We start from the raw sequence: 18,617 nt of genomic DNA on the forward strand, positions 1-18,617 counted from the left end.
GATTTTATAGTGTGTTTAAAATTAGTTGTGACTTTTGACAGTTCAGTGCGGAATGAGAGGAGGGAAGTGTAGTTACCAGTGTGAGATGGATGCATCAGCAGGTGACTGCATGAACAGCAAACCACACAAGCTGGCCAATCTGCAGTCTTTCTCAAACAATTGTAAAGAAACTATCAGCTAAAAACATCTGATGCTCACACTCTTATAGGCTAATTCATCTGCTTCAGGATGAACTGCGTAGCATTTCATAAATGCTCATAGTTATTGTGATATTTCGATATTAGGTAAACTACTGCTAGAAATTCTTTAAGTTTGCAGTGAAAAATGAGGACCGCTGTGAATTTGCATTTCATCATATATTGCTTTGTATGAAATGTAGAAAACAAGCTGAATTATTCTTTAACCATGAAGAGGTCTTTCTGCAGCCTCGAGAAAATGGAATGTATGTAAGCCAGTCCATCATGAAACCACATGCCAGCGAAAAAGCCAGTAAGAAATAGTCATAAATCCCAAGTATCTCATAAAATGTTTAAGGTATCAAAACAAGATTTTGGTAATTAATAACTCACAAAGAGCAAAGTATTTTGTCATATGATTAATATGTGAAACTTTCATAACTGCCGTGATAATCAAGCAACTACAGATTTTTTTTCAACGCAATAATGTAATTTTTATGGACCATTGATAGCTGGTGAAACGAGATTTTCTGTGGGTATTTGACAATATAACTGAAAAGTTACACATTTATTTTATTCTGAGAATAGGCTGTTTCATAAACTGTTGACCTGACTTGCCCTCAGTTACTAGTTTAATAACACGCTATTTCATGATTCTGTCACAGTTTCAACTGCATTAGACTGTTAGTGAGATGAATATTTGTAAATTATTCTGTGTTTTGACAGAAGAAGCAGATTTTAACATGGCAACAAGAGAAGTCATCCTAGTTCTTTGTGAATCCATCTCTCCTCAACTACTTTCTTGGTATGGCTGGCAACTCGGGACCTGTACTGAGGTGTAACATATCCAATGGCTTCTTCTTTCACAGAGCATATTCTCGGTTGGATTTAGAATAATGTGATATGGATGAAGGCTGATGAAACTATGTCCTTTAGGATCAGCCAGTTTGTCAACCTTGTACTGTCGGGTTTTTGGCTTGTACAGCACTTCAAGTGCCATGGAATTTGCCTTATATATATGCTACATTCAACTTCATCCAGTGGAATATTTCTTTGTACCCAGAACCAAATCTCTGATTCCATCCACTGTGTTGTTGTAGTTTTAGCCATCACAACAGAGTGGTATGCTAACCTCCACTTTTACTGTGAATCTTGTGTTTTCAGACATACTGTACTATTGTTATTAATGCAGTGCCAACATGAAACACATGCTCACAATACTTGATGACTGTAGAAAACTTCAATGCCAAAAAATATCACTTTACAACAAGAGCTAATGAACGTAGGTGCCTCTGATGCATGACACCACATTGTACTGTTTACCCATAGCATGACAACACAGGGGCTCTTTACCAACCAAACTGCTGGCAGCATGGTAGGGAAAGCCAGCTCACCATTAGTGTTACCTAGGCAACAGTGTCGCTGAATCGAACGTCAAAAGTTGCAACTAATTTTAAACGCACTATAGTTTCCACAACCTATCTGTCTTTTTTGCCATTTAAATACAGTCTTTGATCCAGTTGATTTTCTCCATGGTAGAATTCCATACATCAGATGGAAACTGAAGAAAGAAAATTATGAATACAATGAGAGATTTCACTAACACAGCTTCTCAGCTTGTGCAGCAGATAAATCACACATGAGAGTCTGGTGCAAAATTTATCCACATGTAACTTAATGAAAGATTTTTGTCAATATGGGAGCCAAAAGCCAAGAAGTTTCACTGGTTTATTTTCCTTTTGGGTCATTTAAGTTAAAACAGTGTTTCCTGTTTTGCTATTATTTTTGCATAATGCATTAGCCTGAAACTAGCTGGTACATCTATCTAATGCTACTGCTGTATTCTTTTCTTATTCATGTTGTTGTTGTTGTGGTCTTCAGTCCCGAGACTGGTTTGATGCAGCTCTCCATGCTACTCTATCCTGTGCAAGCTTTTTCATCTCCCAGTTCCTACTGCAACCTACATCCTTCTGATAGTATATTCATCTCTTGGTCTCCCCCTACGATTTTTACCCTCCACGCTGCCCTCCAATACTAAATTGGTGATCCCTTGATGCCTCAGAACATGTCCTACCAACCGATCCCTTCTTCTGGTCAAGTTGTGCCACAAACTTCTCTTCTCCCCAATCCTATTCAATACTTCCTCATTAGTTATGTGATCTACCCATCTAATCTTCAGCATTCTTCTGTAGCACCACATTTCGAAAGCTTCTATTCTCTTCTTGTCCAAACTATTTACCATCCATGTTTCACTTCCATACATGGCTACACTCCATACAAATACTTTCAGAAATGACTTCCTGACACTTAAATCTATACTCGATGTTAACAAATTTCTCTTCTTCAGAAACGCTTTCCTTGCCATTGCCAGTCTACATTTTATATCCTCTCTACTTCTACCATCATCAGTTATTTTGCTCCCCAAATAGCAAAACTCCTTTACTACTTTAAGTGTCTCATTTCCTAATCTAATACCCTCAACATCACCCGACTTAATTCGACTACATTCCATTATCCTCATTTTACTTTTGTTGATGTTCATCTTATATCCTCCCTTCAAGACACCATCCATTCCATTCAACTGCTCTTCCAAGTCCTTTGCTGTCTCTGACAGAATTACAATGTCATTGGCGAACCTCAAAGTTTTTATTTCTTCTCCATGGATTTTAATACCTACACCGAATTTTTCTTTTGTTTCCTTTACTGCTTGCTCAATATACAGATTGAATAACATCGGGGAGAGGCTACAACCCTGTCTTACTCCCTTCGCAACCACTGCTTTCCTTTCATGTCCCTCGACTCTTATAACTGCCATCTGGTTTCTGTACAAATTGTAAATAGCCTTTCGCTCCCTGTATTTTACCCCTGCCACCTTTAGAATTTGAAAGAGAGTATCCCAGTCAACATTGTCAAAAGCTTTCTCTAAGTCTACAAATGCTAGAAACGTAGGTTTGCCTTTCCTTGATCTTTCTTCTAAGATAAGTCGTAAGGTCAGTATTGCCTCACGTGTTCCAGTATTTCTACGGAATCCAAACTGATCTTTCCCGAGGTCGGCTTCTACTAGTTTTTCCATTCGTCTGTAAAGAATTCGTGTTAGTATTTTGCAGCTGTGGCTTATTAAACTGATTGCTCGATAATTTTCACATCTGTCATTGTTATTCATACAGGTTGATATTCTTAGTAATCAGTGTAGTCTCATCTGCCTCCAATACTGTCTCACAGGGCAACATGAAGGGCAGAGCATGCCGACCCCCCCCCCCCCCCCCTGTCTCTCTCTGTCTCACACACACACACACACACACACACACAAATTTTGCAACAGTAAAGAATACGCCTTTTTTGTTATTTATACAGACAAATTGTTTCCTAGATCTGCAGATGATGAAAAGACTGAAAGAATGTATGAAGAGACAAAAGAAATTATTTGGAGTCTTAAGGTATTCAAAAATTTGTTTGTGATGGAGTGGAATTTGGTGGTACAGAGAAAAAGAAAAATAATAATAGTAGGGGAAATGGACTGTTGAAAGCAATGGAAGGGCAAACCATGTGGAGGAATTTTTCAAAGGACATAATTTAATCATTGCAAATACTTTGGTTACGACTTAACATGGAGACACCAGAAGGTTTCACATTCATTATGTAATGGTAAGATATAAATTTCAAAATCAGACTACAAACTGAAAAACGTTTCTAGGGGTTGATGTGAACTTTGACAATAATTTATCAGCTGTGAATTGCTTATTAAAATTGAATTAGTATCGTACACATAGGAATATCAGGATACTGGACCTGCGGAAAATGGAACTAGTAGATACTGTTAAGAGTTCCAAAGGGAATGTTATACAACAATTAACTGAAACTGTAGTAAGGAACACAACAGAAAATGAAAAGATAGTTTTAAGAGATGAAATAGTGAGGGCAGCAGAGGACTGAATATGCAAAAAGGCAAGACTCAGAAGAAATCCTTGGATAACACATGCGATACAAATTGAATTGATGATAGGAGAAAACATAAAAATGCAGCAAACAATGAAGATAAAAGGGAATACAGACTTCTAAAAAATGAAATTGAGATAAAGAGCAAAATCACAAATCGGTATGCCTAGAGGAGCAATACAAAGGTGTTGAAACATGTGTGAGTATGAGAAAGAGGGATGCTACCTAAGGGGGAGTTAAGGAAACCTTCATAGATAAGAGAAATGGTCATATGAATATCAAGAGATCAGATGGCAAACCAGTACTAATCAAAGAAGGGAAGACTGAAAAGTGGAGTGCTTATGTAGAAGGTCTACACAAAGGGAGCAAAGTTGAAGACAATATTACGTAAACAGAACAGGAATTAAATGAAAATGAGATGGGGGTATGATACAGTCAAAGGAAATTGACAGAGCACTGAAAGACCTATGCAAAAACAAATCATCTGGAGTAGATGACATTGTCTCAGAATTATTAAGAATCTTGGGAGAACATACCATGACAAACTTAAAACTTCCAGTCTGATAGGCTATTGTCGATGTATAAGACTCTCCCCTGACATTTTGTCTATGATTACGGGATACATCCTCTGAGGTAAAGCAGCAAACTGTACATTGTATTATACCATGACAAAACTATTCCATCCATTATGCAAGATATATGAGACATGCAAAACATACTAAGAGTTCAATAGGTGTATAATAATTCTAATTCCAAAGAATGGAGGTGTTGGCAGATGTGAATATTACAGAACTGTCAGTTTAATAACTCATGGTTACAAAACACAGACACGAATTATTTTCAGAAGATTAAAAATCATTCTTTGAAATTCTAAAGACAGTGGGGGTGAAGTATATAGAGTGAAACTTTATTTATAGCTGGTACAACAAGCAGCCTGCAGTTGTGAATTCATGCTCATGACAGAAAAGCAGTTGTTGAGAAGGGAGTGAGATGGCATTGTATCCCACCTCTGATGTCATTAAGTCTCTATGTGGAGCAAGTAGTAAAAGAAAACCAAGGAGAGATTTAGAAAGTGAATTAAAATTCAGAGAGAAGAAATTAATTTTTGTGGTTTGCCAATGATATTATAATTCTGTCAGATATGGCAAAGATATTGGAAGATCAGTTGAACATAATGGATTGTGTCTTTAAATGAGGTTACAAAATTGCTATCAATAAACGTAAAATAGAGTTATGCAATGAAGTAAAACTGAAACATAAAACGATGTATAAATTGTATTCAGAAGAGAGACACTATAATTAGCAGATGAAATCTGCCTTTTTGTGTACCTAAACAACTGTGGATGACTGAAATAGAAAATATATGAAATACAGACTGATAGGCCCTTAATTTCCTGGTACTGCAAGTAAACACAAGCAACTCAAAATATAATACTCATAGTCTTTGGAAATAAATATATATTTGCATTTCCCTATATGGCAGAATTCCATTATTTAATTATTTATTTTTAATTCTTGCCCTCCTCCCCCCCTCTCTTCTCAATCCTCTCTCCCTATTTTCTTGATTTTTTTTCCTTTTTCTTAATTGTATTTGTCTTTTCCACTTTTTACATTACATGAATTTTCCACTTGTGCTCAACAGTAGGCACCACACAATAATAATACTAATTGCAGAACACTTCCTAATGTGATAGTCCGCCGCTCGTGGTCTCGCGGTAGCGTTCTTGCTTCCCGAGCACGGGGTCCCGGGTTCGATTCCCGGCGGGGTCAGGGATTTTCACCTGCCTCGAGATGACTGGGTGTTTGTGTTGTCCTCATCATTTCATCATCATCCAGGAAAGTGGCGAAATTGGACTGAGCAAAGGTTGGGAAATTGTACGGGCGCTGATAACCACGCAGTTGAGCGCCCCACAAACCAAACATCATCATCATCATCACTTCCTAATGTTCTGAAATGAGGTTTATTTCATCACAAACTAATTTTTGGCTTCTTAAGCCACTTTCAGGTGGAAACCGAATGCTACTAATGCAGACAAAAGTATGTACATGTAGAGTATTTACTTAGGAAATAATTACATTTTTGTCATGCAGAAACAATTACAACTCTTTAAATGTGGAGATAAATTTATAACTGATGAAAAATAAATTTGAATTTACAATTTCAATCTAGTACTTGTAATTAAAACTTAATTTAACAAGGAGAAAAAGGAAACTGAGTTTGGCATTTAACACTAAACTGGCATTCTGTGTCATATGTTGTTGATTTCCAGTATGGTTATCTTTCTGCTTTTCTTATCAGGATGTAAAAATTTACAGTCTACGTCATATGAGCCATTTTCAGTTGAAAGACCAATGTGTATTTTTCCACGATGAATGCATGTGATTGTATACACATCACTCTGTGCCAAGGGTTGTAGTTTGTCCTTATTACTGAATAAAAATTTTCATACGCTATCAATATTACAAAACATAGGTCTCAAGTTGTGAGGCAGAGCTATGATAATTAGGTTACCTGAACATGAGAGAAGCTGGAAATAAGAAAGAAAGATTTAACCTCTGCTGCTCATCTTTTAACAGTAAACTGCTCATATGATGTAGAATGTAAAGTTTTACATTCTGTTAATAACGGCAGAAAGATGGCTCTACTGGAAATCAACAAACACAGAATGCCAGCTTAGTATTAAATGACCAATGCCAATTTCCTTTTTCTCCTCTGTTAAATTAAATTTTAGTCACAAATTCACTTTAATTTTCATTAGCTGCAAATATACCTTCACATACAAAGCTTTGTTTCCTAGTTCAGCTAATGTAACTATTTCTGCATAACAAAAATATGTTTTCCTCTGTAGACACTCTAGATGTTATTTTTGCATCTTCTGTGTATGTAATATCTGTGTAAACAATGTGGGAAAAGATAGATTGCTACTTACCATAAAGATGACATGTCAAGTTGAAGACAGGCACAATTAAAAGACACTTACTCATAAACTTTCAGCCACTGTCTTCATCAGAAAAAGAAAGAGAAACACACACAATTCATTCACACAAGCAAGCGCCCTTCATGTACACGACTGCCAACTCCAGCAGCTTGGACCACAATGTCATTCTGGTCCAAGTTGGTGGTCATGTGTGCATGAGGTGTGCCTGGTTGTGTGAGTGAATGGTGTGCATTTCTCTTTGTATTTATGATTAAGGCTGTGGCCAAAAGCTTAGGTCTTTTAATTGTTCATTTCTGCAACTTAACATGTCATTTTTATGGTAAATAGCAATCTGTCTTTTCCTACATTGTTCACATTCCAACCTGGAGTTTCCATTGTTTACTATCTGTGTAAGTTAAACACAATTTTATCTATGTTTGTGACATTCAGTTGTTACCTGAAAACGGTCTAAGTATCTGAAAGTTGGTTCATGACCAAATAAATATAATTTTACAGAACTTTATAAAGTGTTTCCTATTTAATATTATTTTCCACTTTTTATTTTCTCTGCTTGTTTGAAGCCAGCCTTCTTCTCACTTCATTTTTTTTTGTCATCTCTGAACTGAAGCTACCACAGTGCTCTTAATAATGTAATAATTTCATCCTCCAAGCCTCTCTAATATCTTTGACTTCATGTTGGGCTTCCATCCTCCTCACAACAAGCAGATCTCTCTTAACCTAGGGTCAGAGTATCTTCTACAATAATCTCTCTTTATTCTCTGATGAAAAAATAAATAGTTGTGAAAGCTAGGAGAATTATTTTCTACTTGAAGTGTCTTATTGACAATATCAGAAGCTGAACTTACTGAAGATAAATGCTAGTGAGCCTTTCTGTTTCTTAGTAATTTTAATGATATTAAACAAAACCATGAAAAAGTTCAACATTTAATTTATGTTAAAATAGACAGATATAATGGAAATATATTGTATATCATAAATACTCACTTCTTGAACTGCACATAGTCATGTGTTATTTTCCTAGAAATCTTTGTCCCAACCAGAAAATTCATCAGGAGCGTTGTCTTTTGTCTTAGGGTACTTATCAAAATTGGATGTATCAGTGGGTCCTTTAATCTGAAACATTAATATTCAAAAATGTATTTCTCACACCAAGCCCATACTGAAAACCAAATGAAATTATGTCAAAGGTGGGCAGATACTTATCTATACATTTTATACCAGAGTGGATTTATCTTAAAGGAAGTTATATTATTCTGAGTACATAGAACTTGAGATTACTTGTTTGTGAGTTATGGTAAAAAGGAACAATAATCAAGAAAATGGATGTTGGAGCATATGTGACAAAAATTAAGTTACTTAGGAGAAAGAATATTATATAATGAAAGTATGCTTTGCCACAGTTAGTGACTCATCCTGTACCTGAACATACATTTTATTGCCTTTCTCTTTAACCACTTTGTTCTCAAAAAGGTGATCTCTAGTTTCAAGAAGTACATAACTCATTGTATTGCCCAGTACTTTATTTTCATTCATTTTCTTTCAGTTGTTCATCCATGACTGATCATGGACATACTGTGTGTTTTGATATGTATACAATAATACAACTTTCCATTAAAAATTGTACATTATATTTATATTTTATGTTGACAGTTAAATGTATGGTTTACAATAGTGCACTGTTAAAGAATTCTTCTGCTTTGTAAACATAGCTGTTGATTCATAGATTCAGTAGATATTTCTCCAAGGAGTTTATGGTATATCTCTCACTCCCAGACGTAGTTTATTATACAGTTTTTTGCCAGTATATTTGAGGCTATTTTCAGACTTATTTAATCCAGTATATTCTAAGCTTATGTTATTTCTGTTCATTGTTCCATATTTATAAATATAACCACTGTATATTAAAGTATCGGCTCTTTTTTATTGAGAGGAGACAGGCTTTAAGCGTAGAGGAAAGTACAGAGTTAATATTTTTAGTTATTTTAAATATGGCCAGCATGACTACGTCCACAAGTTAAGTGAGAATGGAAAAGAAAAAAATATGAAGACTGAAGTGTTACTTGCTGCCACAAAATTTTAATTCATGTAGTAAATCACACATGATAGTTTACTGGACAATTGGTCTTTGCTTCCATCCCACTTCAATGGGTCCAAATGGTTTCTAGTAATCTGACACATTCATACACCTTTCACTTAGCTTGGGGGAAGAAAAATATTATTTCAGTTTTGGTTTTTATTTTGTATTAGTTCATTTTTTTTGTAGACAATGTGTTTTTCTTCTCACTTTGTCTGTGATAGGATCATTCTTTATGAGAGTCATATTGTCGGAATACGTTACTGTCTTGTAGGGCAAAGAACTAGGTAATTATTCATTAATGTAAGAAAAAGAAAAGGATGCTGGACAAAACCTTGCAGCAATCCTGTAGTAATAATTTTGTAAAGAAAGTAATTTTATATTCTCTTGGTATACTATCTGAACTAAAGTTCTACAGTAATACAAAAGTCAAATGATTAGAACACTTTTAGTAAAATATCACCAAAAATAAGGAAAAACCATCTTTATTCATACATATAATCATGACGGTGTTATAATATAAAGAGTAGAAGTCACTATTAGGTAATGGAACATTGCTATTCATTCACAGCTTTAAAACTGAAACCAGGAGAAAAGACAAAATAAAAGCATGACTATTAGTCTTATCACTATGTTCAAACACGGGTTGTTGTGTGATGGTATTTTAAAACTGTTGGAACCCTACAAATATTTAAACTGATGCAGAAGTAATTTAAACCTGCCAGAAAAGTTGTGCTTATATTTACCACTGGTATGATTGGAGCTCTCATTGTCCCTTTCCTTAGTGCTTCCCAGTCAAATCCATGAAACCATCTGAAAGAAAGAAAAAGTACATTGGTATTGTAGGAACACAGTGTCTACAAACATCGTCACTCATGGTCAACTGTTACCTCACACTAAATTCTCTGACTGGTGTTTGCCTTATGACTGTTGAGTTTGGATGCCTCTGAAGTGTACGCTACTTTTGTTCATAAAATTGTGCTATATTGTGCTATACACCACTGAATTACACTTCCAATGACCACGTTCATTTATAATTTGAACATTTCCATCTACTGTGCAACCACAATGCTGTCATCATGCTCTTACTGTACCACACAATTATGCCATTGGACAACAATTCTTGTGCCATAGCATCAGATGCTATGGATAACACCCTGAATGCATATTGTGTGATAAAAAGTGAAAGTGACACTCCTCTGAACAGTGCTATTACAGAGTTCAAAAATGGCAAGCAGTTGTATGTAGCAGACAATGTACTATGTGATCTCACAGCGGAACCTGTTCACGCAGAAACTGGGCTACTCCCAAGCCATAGGAATCCAACTGGTTGGATTCATGACTACTTACTTTCAAAGAGCTATCAATCATGCGATGCTGAATCTGATCACTCCAGACTTCATGCAGCCAGATGAATTGCCTATTGCACATCATCTCGGTCATGGCACTTGTTCCGCTGTTCTTCCACTACAAACATTGCCTTGGCAAACAGTCAGAAACAGAACACATCTCAAGCTACCTCCTTTTTGAATACAACAACCAAATTTGACATTGTAGACAACATTTTGATTCAAGTGATGTCATCAGTGATGGTACAAAATTCATCACTCTGCTTAGCTAGATGTGGGAACATGAAGATGACAAGTGATATCACCTTCCCACTCGAGAGACAACAAATATGAGACTATGAAAACTGCTCTACTCCACCACCTCTTCACCTGATCCCTGGAACAATTCCTCACATTATTTATAACCAAGTTTTAAGGAGCAAGACTCCATCACAATTATGGCACACAGACTGATCTCCACCTCATGCCTGAACACACCTTATCCACCTTGTGGTTTGTGAAGCTTCCTCTCACAAGTCCAACTGCCTATGGTTGCCCATGACCAGGACCTTTGGAGGCATGCCTTGAACTCGCTGATCGAATACATTCTACCATACAGCATAGACAACATATAACTAATGTCAACAACATTGATGGTGAGCATGACTTGCAACTACGATGGCTGCACAACTGACATCGCAGCTACAATGAGCTGAGTTGACTTCACCTGACTTTTGCTGATTATGATGTCCCTGTGTTCAGCTGGAGCTATGACCTTTGCACAGCAACAACAAAAATCCCCCACTCACCTGCCATCCACACCTGTGTGCAGCACTGCCAGCCATGTCACACCTGCACCTGTGCAGAGCACCAACAACAGTGTTGTGCCCACACCTGTGCAGAATGCTGCTGACCACGCCACACCCACAAAGAATTACTTTTCCTGGTACCACGAACAATATACTCATTCCGCTCGCAACTGTGATCCACCATGCAATTTCCAAAACTTCACGCACTGTTCATCGGACTGCCTAGACACCCATAATGATGAGGCTGGACTGCATCCACCCCACTTTTTTCACAAAAACAGATTGTTTGTATGTGACCACATCAGTGGCCAATTACATCTCATTAACACAGACTCAGATGTCAGTACTTTTCTGCCCCCTTCAACACGTTGAATGCCAGCCTACACACCTGTCCAAGTCTGTGCAGCAAATGAGATGACAATCCAAGTCTATGGATCATGGATCCACACACTAGACCTCAACTTGAACAATGTTTTCACTTGGATATTTATAATCACAGATTTAGCAACACCAGTTATTGGCATGGATTTTTTCCTTCACTTTCACCTGGTTCTGGACCTATCCAATGGTGAGTTCTTGCCATCATCTCTACACCATGCTAATACTGCACCTCTACTGCCATCTACATACAGGTTCACAGCACTGCCTCCATTCACCTCTAAAAAGATCAGTACTGTGCCACTTGCTTGCCTAATCTCTACAGTGTCTCCAAACATTTGCCCACAAGAATGATTCACACAGTGTGCCATTAAGAATGGAACAGTCCACAGGTGTGTCACATACCATGTTGGCTACTGCTGGACCTACTTAGGTCTGCAAATGTGGCAGTGGATGAGACATTACATGTTGTCATAGTTTGCCCCTTTGATAGTTTCTGGGCTTCACCCATAAAGTTTGTCCCCCCAAAAATGGATCTCTCAGGTTGCATAACAATTACACAATCCTTCAAGTTCATACCATCATGGACTGCTACTCAGTACCAAACATCCTGGACTTCTGTGTGCGAGGGCTTGGGAAGAAGGCTGCAGGTATTTCCAGCATGACAGGAAGTGCTTCGCATGTGCTGGTGCCATGAGTGCTTGTGCCGCAGTGGGTAATATCTTGCCTCTTGCACTTTGGAAGACTGACTGGACTTTTATTGGATGATCTACAGTTACAGCACACACATTTATCAGCATGAGTTGTGAAGTGTAACTTAGCCACATGCTGCTGCATCTTAATTATTTCATGCAGTGCATTTGTCTTCTTCATACATTCATCAAATATCATCGATTTCCGAGTATCATCCAAGTGGCTATGGACATAGTCCTCAGTTGTATGGTTACAGCTAATATACCTGTTAAACTAGTCCTTCTCCAGCACAAACATCTCATCCATTGAACATGTAGTACACAGTAAACAATCACATTTGTCCTCTCAGGAAGCTCAGCACAGACTGAGCAAATTTCTTGCCATATGTTCCCCAGGCCACCATCTTGGATCATGTCATGGGAGGGGAGTGGGAGGCAAGGGGAAGGGGAGGGGAGAGGGAAGACCAACAGCACCCTCTGGTGGTGGTGTTGTGAACTAAGTCAGCTGGCCTCCCAACCTCAAGGTGAACACACGGGATGAAGCTCGTGTCTACTGCTCGATCAATGGCAATTCAAATTGTTTAAATAAACAACATACCATACTGCATACAAAATAAAGACTTATGTCTATCCTGGCTGCCAGCAAAGCACAGGCTGAGTCCTTTTCCTGACAATCTCCAGATGGGGGAGGGAAGGAGGGAGGGGTAGAGTTAGATTATTTGAGGTGGCCCAAAGTTTGAACTTCCCACCATGATGTTATCATGACATTGCCACATCTATGGCTGCCATCTTGGATCCATCATCTTGAATAAATCTTCTAACAGTTCAAGAGTGGGGCGACATTGTCATTGCCTTACTAGAGCAAAGAGAGTGTCACTCCACTCTGCATTGTTGCCAAATTTATTCAAGATTATGGATTCAAGATGGCGGCCATAGATATGGCAATGTGGTGCTGACATCATGGCGGGAAGTTCAAACTTTGGGCCACCTCCAATAATCTAACTGTACCCCTCCCCCTCCCCCTGTGTGGTATATTGTTTATTTAAACAATTTGAATTGCTGTTGATTTAGCACTAGACAGTAGCTCCATCCAGTGTGTTCACCTTTAGGTCTGAAGGCCAACTGACCTAGTTCACAATACCATCACCAGGGGGCCCTGTGGACCCTCCCCCCTCCTCCTCCTGTGCCATAATCCAAAATGACGGCTCGGAGGAAATAGCGGGAAATTCACTCAGTCTGTGGCTAGCTTCTGGACTAGGAGGACCTCACAATTTTAGGCTAATATAGTGTGCACAAGACATTGTTTAACGAATGTTTTTAAGATTATTGTTTATTTATTCCTGAAATTGCAATACACCTAGAAATTGACACCGGTGTTTTGAACACTTTAGATGATGTCAAACAAACAATTGCCATACTTTTTTTTTAATTCCGAAAGTGAAAGGAACCATGTAGTTACACTGTTCAAATGGCTCTGAACACTATGGGACGTAACATCTGAGGTCATCAGTACCCTCGTTACACTGTCACAGATCATGCTAAACATAACTGAAAAACTTTCTCCTGCATGTTCCATGTGCCAGGCTGCTCTAAACAGGCCACTGGCCACCGGCTACCCCAGGGTAACTGTGCTAAGCACATCCTGTCGTGCTGGAAATACCCACAGTCTTCCACCTCATCCCTGGCACACTTTCATTCTTTTGGCACAGGGATAATTCTTGTTGTTGAAATGAACTGTTTCAAGAGTTATTAAATCTGGTTTTTAAGCTATGTGCAGAATATTGTCGCATGCGTATCTTGAAGGTATGGATGAGATGTACCACTCCACAAAGAGAGAGAGTAAGCTTTGCAGGTGATGCAAGAACTTCTACTTTTAGTGTCATTGATTGGAAGATCACATACCTACAAATATCTATGTGATCAGGAGACATTCACAAAATGGCAATATCATGCTTTTTGATTTGTTTGGCTTTATGTTTATGCCATGTGGACTTAAGAACATGGCAAAAACATGGCAATGCTTCATGGATGGTTTGCTATTCAAGTGCCCATTCTGTTATGCTTATCTTGATGATATCTTAATTTTCTAATCAGATGGTGCTTCCCACAACATGCTTTTTGAACAAATCCTCAACATCCACTCTCACAATGGTATCATGAGCAATGAAGACAACTGCCAACTTGAACTCAATGCAGTGACCTTCTTTGGACATATTGTAAATGCTTTGGGCATCTGTCCCACATCACAGCATACAGAGACTAATCAGCAACTGCCACCAACCCAAGACTATCAAGAACTATGTTGGTTCTTAGACATGATTAGTTTCTAAAGCAGACACCTTCCATAGGCAGCCTCCCTGCAAGCATTGGCATTGTAAGCTCTCTCCAGCAAGAACACCACTGGCAAAAACCTACTCACATATCAAGGTGAAATCTGCTTTTGACCACACTGTAGACTGCCTGCTCCATGCCATCACTTTGGCACACCCCCTCCCTGATGCACAGCTAATCATAACAGCAGATGCAAGTGACTCAGCTATTGGTTCTGTGCTGCAACAAGGTGGTGGGTGCTCAGAAGTCACTCTGTTTTTTTCTCATGAAAGCTCACATCATCATAAAGTGACTGGTCCACATACAACATTGAACTACTAACACTCTATGAAGCATAGTGCTACTTCAGGCAAGATGTAGGACACCCCCTAATTATTTATACTGGTCATCATCCACTGGCTTACTCTATTTGAAATCCACCCAAGGACACTTGCCCCCAACAATTTTGAAACTTGCCCATTTTACCATAGATGACCATCACCTGAAAGGTGCAGAAAATATTTTGGCAAGCTATTTCTTGCACGTCAGTGCCTTGTCAGCACACTTTGACTACAAACAGCTTGCTGAGGCACAAGAGCAAGATAAAGTTACAAGCCATCATTCATTACCCATCCACAAACCTATGGATAGAACTTTAACCTACCCCAGTGGATCCTGCCTTATACTCTGTTATGTTTCAAAAAATTGGAGACATTCTCTTGTACTTCAACAATTCTGCTGAGTCATCTTCTAACTAGTACACAATCTGGCACATCCCAGCAATTGCCTAACCTTTTGCCTGGTGATGAATCAGCTCATATGGCCCAATTGAAGAAAGACTGTGTCAAAAGAGCAAGGTTTCATATCACACACGATTGTCCCTAGGTCGCTTTGAGATCCAAAAAAGGGTACTTCCAAGATGTGCATTTTGATCTTGTTGGCCCATTATCTGCCTCCTGTGGCTAACACTACATTCTCTTGATGATCAATCATGCCATGCGATGGGTTGAAGCAATACCACTAAAAGAGATAACAGCTGAATCTAATACCAAAGCATTTATCAAAATGTGGATCTCAGGCTTTGGCTGTCGCTTGTCCACCACAACCGACCAGGACTGGCAGTTCATATCCACCCTCTTCTTAGAACTGTGCAATATGAGAGGCACTAGGTGATTCAAAACCACAGAATTGCATCCACAAAGCAGCAGTTATGTCAAGTGGTGACACTGCACATTACAAATGGTCTTTATGTACCACAGTGGCCTGTGGAGTGAGGCATTACTATGGGTACTTCTGGGAGTCACACAGCACAAAAACATTACCTTGGAGCCTCACTGGCTGAAATACTATGTCGTGAACTGCTATGCCTACTGGCAGACTTTGCACTTCAGGAACCATCAATTATGCTCCCAGACCTACCTGACCTGGTCTCTCATGTCAAACAACATACTGCTCAACTCTGCATACTTTTGCCCCCTTTGAACTCAGTACCTAAAGTCTTTCTAAATTAAACACTTAAAGATTGTGAATTTGTAATATTATGAGATAACATGGTATGATCTGTCCTATATCCACCACTCTCATGCCTGCACAAAGTGTTTTAAAGAGACAGTCATACATTCCACATGTTATTAAATGGGAAACTTACTACAGTATCTGTTAACTCAATCAAACCTGCATGGCCACTACGAAATACCTCACTGGACATCAACACTTGCCAAGGTTTCCCATTAGTGGCACCATATCATCAGCCTTCTATTTGCAATTGGATATCCACAATCTACTGCCTAAGGAACTCAACAACAAGATCACAGACAACAACCAATGGCTCCATTCCACGACATTTCTGCAAGACCATCAAATTACCGCACGACATTGATACCACCACTCTCACTTTCCACCTTTCTGCTGACATTATCCTTACAGTCACAATGCTGCTTCAACAAACATCATGCTAACAGTTAACAGAGACCTCACACAAAACTCTCTACCAGTTAGTATGTCTTATGACTTTTGAATTCAGTGTGTGTTCCTGTGCCGTGTGATTACTCAATGTCATCACTGTGGCACCACAGTATGTAATTGATTTGCTTTGGTATACCTCCTAATAGTTAAATAAATTTTTGTGATCCACATTTCTGATTTCTTGTCACATGAGTTTCATATTATTTATCTTCATGTCTAACGATTACTCTGGATCTCAAACATCTAAGAACACTTGAAATTATAAAGTGGTTTAAAATATCACATGATGTATAATTCCCTTATTTTTTGATAAGATATAGTCAGTATCAAATTTATTTCATGTGGAACTTCAGAAGTCCGCTTTCCACTTATTTCCTTCTGAAAGAATGTTTTAAAAATAAAGATATTGATCTACTTATTAAATTCTGCTAATGTGTGATCCCCATCATTTCTAGTGTCATAGCCAGTATTTCCCATGGAGGAATTATTGTTTAGTATTTGTTCTAGTTTTGCTTACAAACCATCCATTTTGTAGTAGGATTTGATGTCTTACATCAGCTTTTTGTAACTTTTTGTGTGCATCTGCTACCTCCATTATGGCTAAGTCAAATATGTTGGAGAGCCTCTGTGAAGCTTGAAAAGTTAGAGAGTTCCTTTCCAAATTGAAACTTTGAGGACAGATTGTGAGTTATGCCTGCACAGTTTAGTTGACAGGAATATTAGCTGTGAAAGGCAAAGCCCTGGGTTTAAGTCTCAGCCAGATAGAAAGCTTTGTTCTGCAAGGAAGTTTCAAAACAGTGCACACACTGCTGCACAGTGAAATATTCATTTTATATGGAACTTTGTTGCTTACAGTAAAGCCTAAATGTTAAATTTTTTTAATGAACACAGCTGCAATGTGAAAGACTCATTACAGATTGGATTTTATTGTTTAAAGTCAGCTTATCTCTTAATTTTCTCTCTGCACTATTTCTCTTTACAGAATACATGACCTGATTTAAATTCTATTGGTCTACAATTTTTTGCTGAATTTATGATATGCCTTCTGTAGACCATATGATAGATATTATTTAACTCCATTTCAGCTGTACTAACGAGCTTGATATCATAGACTTTTGGGATATTGTTTGCCTAAATAGAAATTGGAAGAAGCAGTTGGCTTTCTAAGCTTCATGTTGTTTGTTCATCAGAATTTTGTGTAGCAATATGCAGGCACAGGAGATGTGTGGCAATCACAGAAGTCATTAGATAAGCACAACCAGTTCACATGTTGATCCTAACCCATCAGAGCTTTCATATCATGATTGTCATTTAGCAATCAATTACACTTTATTTGACTCATTGTGAATTCTACTCTACACCTACATATACATAGGCACCTGCATTAATACTCTGTAAACCACTATGAAGTGCATGATAGAACACATTTCACTGTACCTCATATTATGCTTCTTTTCCTTTACATTTGTTTACTGAGGATGTGAGAAATGACTGGTTTAATGCTTCTGAGTCTGATGCAGTAAGACTAATTTTGCCTTCACATTTCCATTGTGAGTGATGATTAAGGGCCAAAATTATAATCCTACTCTCCTCACTTAATTCAGTTTTTTGAAACTTAGTAAATAGGCTTTTGGAGCAATGTACAGGCTTCTGCCAGGTCAGTTTTTTCAAAATTTCTGTGATGCACAAACATGTGTGTATTCATGCTGTCCTTCTCCATTAACATAAAATATCCACTGTTAGTGCTATACGGTAAGGATCCCTCGCACTTGAAGAATATCCTCAAACAAGTTGTGTAAGTGTTGAAAGATAATAATAGTAAGCTTCCAATATTCATGTGCAATAAATTTGCTTTAAGTTCCTTTATATCTTACAAAAGTTGCAATCAAATTTCCATTATTCAAAATTCTATTAATGGTGATGGCATTATCTCTCAGATGAAACTGAGTGTTTAAATAGTCAGCACCAGAGCTGAAACTTAATGAACCTGTTTAGATAAAGTGCAGTCTA

The 18,617-nt window shown here is 38.0% G+C and overlaps 1 protein-coding gene across 4 annotated transcripts in view; it reads right to left on the reverse strand.

Annotated features, from left to right (window-relative positions):
• Positions 1-18,617, reverse strand: part of LOC126191208 (cGMP-dependent protein kinase, isozyme 1-like) — a 410,062-nt gene that overhangs the window by 17,663 nt on the left and 373,782 nt on the right. For all 4 annotated transcript variants that reach the window (XM_049932023.1, XM_049932009.1, XM_049932031.1 and 1 more), the window contains 2 exons: positions 9,872-9,938; positions 8,036-8,164 (listed from right to left, as the gene is read on the reverse strand). In XM_049932023.1, coding sequence (XP_049787980.1) covers positions 8,069-8,164; positions 9,872-9,938 — 163 coding nt within the window. In that variant the 3' untranslated portion in view covers positions 8,036-8,068. The remainder of the gene's footprint in view (positions 1-8,035; positions 8,165-9,871; positions 9,939-18,617) is intronic.

This window comes from Schistocerca cancellata, chromosome 1 (genome assembly GCF_023864275.1).
Source record: "Schistocerca cancellata isolate TAMUIC-IGC-003103 chromosome 1, iqSchCanc2.1, whole genome shotgun sequence".
Classification (NCBI taxonomy): domain Eukaryota; kingdom Metazoa; phylum Arthropoda; class Insecta; order Orthoptera; family Acrididae; genus Schistocerca; species Schistocerca cancellata.